At 37.8% G+C, this 8,297-nt stretch overlaps 1 protein-coding gene across 1 annotated transcript; it reads left to right on the top strand.

The window, feature by feature from the left end:
* Nucleotides 1–2,856: 2,856 nt before the first annotated feature.
* On the top strand, nucleotides 2,857–6,796 carry LOC143615784 (putative methyltransferase PMT3). The gene is made up of 7 exons (XM_077088819.1): nucleotides 2,857–3,179; nucleotides 3,264–3,428; nucleotides 4,383–4,565; nucleotides 4,640–5,234; nucleotides 5,331–5,443; nucleotides 5,531–5,751; nucleotides 6,270–6,796. The coding sequence occupies exons 1-7, from the start codon at nucleotides 2,922–2,924 to the stop codon at nucleotides 6,586–6,588; spliced, it is 1,854 nt and encodes a 617-aa protein (XP_076944934.1). The 5' UTR covers nucleotides 2,857–2,921; the 3' UTR covers nucleotides 6,589–6,796.
* The last annotated feature ends 1,501 nt before the right edge of the window (nucleotides 6,797–8,297 follow it).

Here is an 8,297-nt window from a genome sequence, read left to right on the forward strand (position 1 = left end):
ATCCCAAGAAAATTGTTGAGTAACCAAACCTCTTTCACCATTTCCCGAGCTCCCCCAACTTCTCCTATAGCATTTCCCACTAGAACCAATGCCCTTTCGGAGTTTCCTTGCTTTGCTGGGTTGATACATTCACGAGCAAAATGACCTGGTTCGTGACAGTTGTAGCATCTCAGAGTATCCTTGTTAAAACCCACCTTCTGGTTGTTTGGCCTGTTCCAATTGTTCCTTCCCGTTCTCTGAGTGAACTTCTTGGCCCGAAACACTGTCATGGCGATTCGCCAAGAGATATTCATTTCTTCAACATCATCTGGATGGATTTGATCAAGCTCAGCAGCAACAACAGGTTGAACCAAATCTCCAGCCAGGAATGCATGGTAGCAGTTCATGAGTCCCGCCATTAAAGCTATGTTCTCTTGAGTTTCCTTTGGGATAGAAGGAATCTGACTGGAATTCTGATTTGGAGCAGCACCAGATGATTAAGGTTGACTAATTTGAGCAGGTTTAGTGAAGAAAACTGGAGATGGTTGAGATGGAATGGAGGACGGTTGGCTCTGAGTGGACTTGAACATTTGGAAGTTTCCTTGAGGTGGAAGTTGCTGAGTGGCTTTAAACATAGACAAACTGTCTTGTGAGATGAGGGCATTGTTGGAAGCGACGTTGTAACCAGCAATACTGTAGGAGTTTGCATGGTTTATTGCACGTTGCTTGTCATCCATGTCACATGCCTTAATGGTGGCCATCGTCTCAGAGATAGACCTCCTGTTGAGATCTTTTGTCTTCTTGATAACCGCAACATTAATATCCCAGCTTTTGGGCAATGAGTTCACCAACTTGTTGTTTATCTCGGATGTTGCCAGATAGATGCTTGCGGATCTCATATCAGTCACAAGAGCAATGAATCTTTGAAGTTGTGTTTCCAGCGATTCTCCCAACACATGATTGAACATATTGAATTTCTGTCGCAGCAAATCTTGGCGACTTCTCTTCATATCTTCATTTCCTTCATATACTTCAATTAACGCCTCCCACAGCTCCTTAGCAGATTGAAGTTCTCTAAAACTTAAAGCAATCTCAGGTTAGAGAGCCATAGTTATGGTTGATAGGGCCTTTTCATCCTCTTCAACTTTAGCAAGATCATCATCATCATACATTGCAACAGGCTTCACAACAACTTCAGTTGAATTCTCACGTTGATACGTGATGATTTGGGGTCCCCTAACTATGCTTCTCCAGATCTTAGCATCTTTCATCTTAACATACTTCTCGAATCTAAATTTCCACTCACTGAATCCTTCATGTGACAGTAGACGAGGCACCCGAGTGGTCGTCCCCATTATGGAATCTAATTCTTGATGGAGTGAAGCATTTGATGACATATTACTGTTTGTTAACTGTTCCATTTTATAAAAAATTTATTAATCAGGTCCAACTAAGTTCTCGGTTCGATTTCTGACCGGAAACAAACTTCAACCGAATACTACAAATGTTGACCGAAAACTGCAAGTTTTGACCGATAATCACCGAGAACACTAATTCTATGATACTAGACGGCAAAAATCACACATACGTCCACCTCTAAACCCTATACAAGATATCTATAAATAGGGTAGCCAACATACTAGCCCAACAAAAGCCCAAAGCCCACCGAGAACCATAAGATTCTCGGTTAACCTAAGCCCAACCATACAAGCATAAATCACAAACTATAGCCCAACAAGCACCTAAAAATTTCAAACCCATAATAAAAATTCCTGACTCCACCACTGTCCACATAACAGCCCAAACCCAAAGTCTAAAGAAACCGAAACCCTCACTTTCTCAAGCATCCATCAACCTATAAACCTCTAGGAACCTTTTAGCCAAACCCACCAAACTTGATTTCCTTTTAACCAAACCCACACCCACATGGGCAGGTGTAAATCCAATTCACCCTTGAAAGGGAGACCCATTTCCCAACCGACACCCTGCCCGTGTTTTTTTAACGAACAAGTAGGACCCAACCAACACCAAAAGGGGCTCAACCTGCACCAAACCCATAACCCCAGGGACCCAAAACCACACAAATTCTATTCTATAAAACACCGCGTGACAATACAGTGAAACACTCAGATCTACCCCTACACTCTGTTTATAGCACAACAAATTATCCACAGCTTATTCACACGGAAGTAAGTTTCTTAGATCTCATTCCGAATTATTACTTTCAATTTTCTTAGGTTTTCGTATATCATCTGTTTATTTTGATTTGGCGGTAAATCGTACTGTGAATTAGAATTATATTAGAAATGAAGTGTTGAGTTTATTTTGTGAATTTATTAATTAGCGAATGTATGGATCACTATGTGTTTATTATCATTTAATGTGGACAAAATGTAAATATGTAGTGAGTTTGCTGAGTAATTGTGGAATCTGTTTTTCATGGCATTTTACCTTTCTGTGATTGTGATGCTATAATTTGGTTATTTTTTAACTGTAAATGTGATGATGTAATTAAAGTTGATTATTAATTAGATCTTGAAGTTATGATTCTTATTAATTAATAGCATTAATAATAATGATCATGTTTGACAACTCAAGTTAATTTAAGTGTGAATCTCCTATCATAATCATATTTTTATTTTCTCAGTTTCATACAATCCTTAATAGGTTCACTAATTAATGCTTTTACGATACTGATGCGTTTTCGTTTTGTTTAACAGGTTGGTCAGACAACGATCTGGTATCTGGAGTATTGCATTATCTTTGATTATAAGGGAGTCGGATATCCGCGAAATTAAGCATATTTTGAATAAAAAAATACTAGATTATTAAACCAGGGTCAATCGTCTATTAAGAAAGCAATGCAATTATTTTTGTGATAAAGTAATTGCATTTTAAGTCAAACGGATTAACGTTGTGGTGTATCAAACATAACGTTAATTATGAGAGGAAGAACAGACGGATCTAAGAAGCGTTTGCTTACTACTTTGGTTCTTGTGGGAGCTGTGCTTGTTTTTCTTTATTTGTATTTCGGTTCTCAGAGTGAAGGTGAGTCAGCTATAGAGTATGGTAGTCGGTCGCTAAGGAAGCTTGGATCATCCTACTTAGGTGGTGATGAAGAATCTGATCTTGGAATCAAGCAAGATGATTTTAAGTTTGGGATTGATGATGAAGATGGTATTGTACCAAAAAGCTTTCCCGTAAGTTATTTAGCAATAAGTTTGGATCTTTTTGCGTTTCTTTAGTAATTTTGTATTTTGATCTTTTGTCTTTCTTTATTGCAGGTTTGTGATGATCGATACTCTGAATTGATACCCTGTCTTGACCGACACCTTATCTACCAGATGAGATTGAAGTTGGATTTGTCTTTAATGGAGCATTATGAAAGACATTGCCCTCTGCCCGAAAGGCGCTTCAACTGCTTGATCCCTCCCCCATCAGGGTACAAGGTGTGGTTTTAATCAACTAGAAGTTGAAGATGGACGGATTGGGTCTGGATGAGTTGGGTACCGGGTCATACATGTGGCTTATGTAAGACCTGTAAACGAATCGAATGAACACGAACAGAGCATGTTCTTGTTTGTTGGTTTAACTTTAACCGAACAAATGATCAAGCACGAACAGTTGAATGAATGAGGTTTCTTGTTCGAGTCCATTCATTAAAAAGTGAACGTGTTCGTTAACTTTTGCTTCATTAACAGTATAAACGAATGAACATAACTGAGCATAGATAAACGAACATAACTGAGCTAAAACTTGTTAAAGGTAAACATGGACAACAATTTGCGTGATCTAAAGCGCTATTATAACCAGACTAAGTTGTAATAGGCCTAAAAAATTTAAATAGATATTTCAACAAACGTAAACGAATGAACTTTAACAAAAGTAAACTAGCGAACGCAAAGGAACAGAGTGAACAGACAAAAACAAATTTAAATAAGCGAGCGTTCATGAACATAAATGAACAAGCGTGCGAACGAGACATGCGTTCATGTTCGTTTATTAAACTAACCGAACAAATTTTTTTTGTTCGTGTTCGTTTGTTTATTAAATAGAGAACTCCCTGCTGAACGGTTCACTTAACATGCAGTTCGTTTACAGTCCTAGGATTATGGTACCTGGTCAAACGGGGTGGGTTGACAAGAGACGTTTTTGTACATTTTTGTTTTAATCCTTTTTTATAAGTAGTAGGCGTTAACCATATTGTTTTTATAGTAATCTAAGCTTTTGAATAAAATGAGATATGAGGTTTTGCACATCAATATATACTTTTGAATAACTTTTGATGCGTTTCGCTGGTTTACTTCTTTTAAGCTAACTTTTGTTTCATTCATTAAGTAAATGTTTGAGATTGCCCCCCTTTAAGTGTTAACTCTTAACAACATTTAAAAATTTTGATACAGGTCCCCATCAAGTGGCCAAAAAGCAGAGATGAAGTATGGAAAGCAAACATACCACATACTCATCTTGCACACGAGAAATCAGACCAAAACTGGATGGTTGTAAAAGGTGAAAAGATCATATTCCCTGGTGGAGGAACTCATTTCCACTATGGAGCTGACAAGTACATCAAATCAATTGCAAATGTAAGTATTTTCCCACATCTAGTTTACCCTGATTTATTCCATTCTCTAATTCTAACAAACAATATAATCAATAGATGCTCAACTTCTCAAATGATAACATGAACAATGAAGGAAACTTACGGACCGTACTCGATGTCGGTTGTGGCGTTGCAAGTTTTGGCGGTTACCTTCTATCATCCAACATCATTGCAATGTCATTAGCACCTAATGATGTGCATCAAAACCAAATCCAGTTTGCTTTAGAACGAGGCATTCCTGCATACCTTGGTGTTCTTGGAACAAAAAGACTTCCGTACCCAAGCAGATCTTTTGAACTTGCTCATTGTTCCCGTTGTAGAATCGATTGGCTTCAACGAGATGGGATTCTTTTACTTGAATTGGATCGGTTACTTAGACCAGGTGGTTACTTTGCCTACTCGTCTCCTGAAGCATATGCACAAGATGAAGAGGATCTTAGAATATGGAAAGAAATGAGCGCACTTGTGGAACGTATGTGCTGGAAAATAGCTGCAAAGAGAAACCAAACTGTTATTTGGGTCAAACCTTTGACTAATGATTGTTACTTGGAACGAGCTCCTGGTACTCAACCACCTCTTTGTCGGTCAGATGATGATCCCGATGCTGTTTATGGAGTAAACATGGAAGCTTGCATTACGCCTTATTCTGACCGTAAGTAATCTTTATGTCGATTTCTTTTGACTTTCGAAAGTTAAACAATGACTTACTAGTGCAAAACACTTAAAATTTTTCATGCTTTTTCATCAGATGATCACACAACTAAAGGAAGTGGGCTGGCTCCATGGCCAGCTAGGCTAACTTCTCCACCTCCTCGTCTTGCTGACTTTGGCTATTCAAGTGACATGTTTGAAAAGGATACGGTAAAAATTATAATACATTTTCCTCTCTTATTATTTCAATTTAAATGCTTATCAATTCACAGAGTCTTGCATAATTTTATTTTATAGGAGCTGTGGCGTAAGAGGGTTGAGAATTACTGGGACCTGTTGAGCCCGAAAATATCAGCAAATACCATAAGGAATGTGATGGATATGAAGGCAAATTTGGGTTCGTTTGGTGCTGCTTCGGGGAACAAAGATGTTTGGGTGATGAATGTTGTCCCTGAAGATGGACCCAACACATTGAAGCTTATTTATGATAGAGGCTTAATAGGCTCAATTCATAACTGGTATGTATTAATCCCATTCATCATTTCTGTCATAATATTTACAAGCTCGTGGACCCGGCCCAAACTAGGCCCAACCCGAGCTGTTCCCCAAATTGAAAATTAACTAATAACTGGAGTTCGGCAGGGGTTAGCAAAAAACTGATTAACTGAAATCAAAATAGCCAACAAAACCGAACAGAAATAACCGACCCAAACTAATAAACGACGGGTCCATTTTCTTTTTTCTTTTTTATTTGAAAACCAAAAATTATAGTTGGATTTTGGTTGTATCCCGTTCCAAACCGAATTGAACTCTGGAACTGAACCAATTAACCAAACCGAACTTTTTTGAATGTTTGTTCTTGGATTTATTGCCCAGGCTCATTTTGGGCCAGAAGTTTTAGACCCAAACTCAGTAACAAGTGTTTAAATTCTTTTGATCAAAAATTTTGGGCCCAAATTAATTATTTTGGCCCAATTTTTTAACACAAACATTGCAAGCCCAAATGTAAAACAAAAGTCGGGTGCATTTCTTTTAGGTGTGAAGCATACTCGACATACCCACGTACGTACGATCTTCTCCACGCGAGCAACGTGTTCTCAGACATAATTGAAAAGAAAGGTTGCGGCGGTGAAGATTTATTGATCGAGATCGACCGTATTCTCAGGCCCACGGGCTTCCTAATCGTTCGTGACAAAAAGCCTGTTACTGATTTCGTGAAGAAATATTTACCCGCAATACATTGGGAAACTGTTGCAGTGGCAGATTCACCATCTGAAACAGATGGAGATGATGTTGTGCTCATAGTCCAAAAGAAACTATGGCTCACAAGTGAAAGCTTAAGGGAAACAGATTAAGTTTTGAACCTAAAAGACCACTATTCTGTTTTGTAGCATCAAATTGTGACTTTAGTTTTTACTTATGATTTAGTCGATTTATTTGTTATGATATACATTTGCATCCACAAACTCAATATTTTCTATTTTTGTATGTATTTATTTAGCTGAATTTGATTTAAATAATTAATCCAAATATGCATACGTTTTCATAAGTGGTTTTTTATATATGGATATGTGATTGATGAGTGACAAATTGCTTATATGTTTTAGCTCAAATGAAAAAGAAAATACAAAAAGTTTTATATATGGTGTCATTATGGAGATGATCAATAAGAGCACTCACATTCCATTTTGTTGTGGTTGTTCGATATGTTCATAAATGTGCGGTCTTTAAAATAACTTTTTATCGTTCTTATTCTTGTAATGGAAACGCTGTTAAATAACCTTAACAACTTTTTATCGGTCTTATTCTTGTAATGGAAACGCTGTTAAATAACATTTTATCGGTCTTATTCTTGTAATGGAAACATTGTAAAATAACATTTCATCGGTCTTAGTTGTATAATGGAAACATATGCATCTTTCATAAGTTTGCCTGATATGGATCTTTGGCTAAGGTTCAGGTCAAGGTTATGACGGTGCAACTACGCAAGTAATATGTCTAGTGAATCATCAGGTTAAGAGCTTTGATCATGAAAGAAAATATTTCTACATTTTATGTGCGTCGTGTTGCTCACCCATTTTCAACTTGTGGTTGTTGCAAACAATCATACAGGTGTTTGAAAGCTTTGTAAAACGGTAGGTTGATTGATGAATGCCGGTTGTTCATCTTGCAAATGACAAGACACGCTTTGACGTAGGTCGAAATAAGGATTTAAACATTGGTACTAGATGTTTTGAATCAAGAAATTTCTCTTTCAAAGACTAGATACAAGTTGGAGTTAAACATTTTCTCGGTTGGTTACTTTATATCTATCCGTTAAAGAACTAGTTGAATATGTTGAAGAAACATATATTAATACTGCTAGTGTCAAACATGCGAATGGACTTCAACCATATAAGAAAAAGGAATATTGGTTTTAAATAATTCTAACTATGGCCTATTGGTAAATATCAGTCCCAATTTTACACTTGCCTGCTGACCGTCCCAACTATTGATGTATTTGTTTTTAACGGGCTGCGACTAACGGATGTTAACTCCGTTAGTGATTTGCTGACGTGGACCTTTTTCTCCGGACGCATCACGCCGGAAACCTGCAACTTGCCTCCATTCTCCCTAATATTGTCACACCGTCTCCCTCCCTCTTCAAAAGACATCGGAAATTAGAAAATGAAGTAGATTTCATCTACTTCATTTAATGGATAGATATAAAGTAACCAACCGAGAAAATGTTTAACTCCAACTTGTATTGGCCATTCCCCTGAGGGTGGTATACTGAAGTGAAGATTTGGTTGATGCGCAATTCCTTGAGCCAGCTGGATATCTTCCTGTCGGTGAATTGTTTGCCATTGTCGCTCACAATTTCCATGGGCAGGCCAAAACGGCATATGATGTGGCTCCAGATAAATTGCTTCATCGCCTCGGCTGTGATTTTTGCTAGTGGCTTGGCTTCAACCCATTTTGTGAAATAGTCTACTGCCACTACCAAAAATTTTACTCGCCCTTGCGCTTGCGGTAGGGGGCCCACAATATCGATTGGCCATTTGTGGAAAGGCCATGCGGAGGT

This window comes from Bidens hawaiensis, unplaced genomic scaffold (genome assembly GCF_021521415.1).
Source record: "Bidens hawaiensis isolate Kalapana, Puna unplaced genomic scaffold, B.hawaiensis_p1.1 tig00044300_1, whole genome shotgun sequence".
Classification (NCBI taxonomy): domain Eukaryota; kingdom Viridiplantae; phylum Streptophyta; class Magnoliopsida; order Asterales; family Asteraceae; genus Bidens; species Bidens hawaiensis.

Bases quoted from the DNA above. Each gene is read 5' to 3' on its own strand.
- LOC143615784 (XM_077088819.1), top strand. From the start codon at position 2,922: ATGAGAGGAAGAACAGACGGATCTAAGAAGCGTTTGCTTACTACTTTG. The intron at 5,235-5,330 runs GTAAGTAATCTT...CTTTTTCATCAG, and splicing joins CATTACGCCTTATTCTGACC to ATGATCACACAACTAAAGGA. The intron at 5,752-6,269 runs GTATGTATTAAT...CATTTCTTTTAG, and splicing joins ATAGGCTCAATTCATAACTG to GTGTGAAGCATACTCGACAT.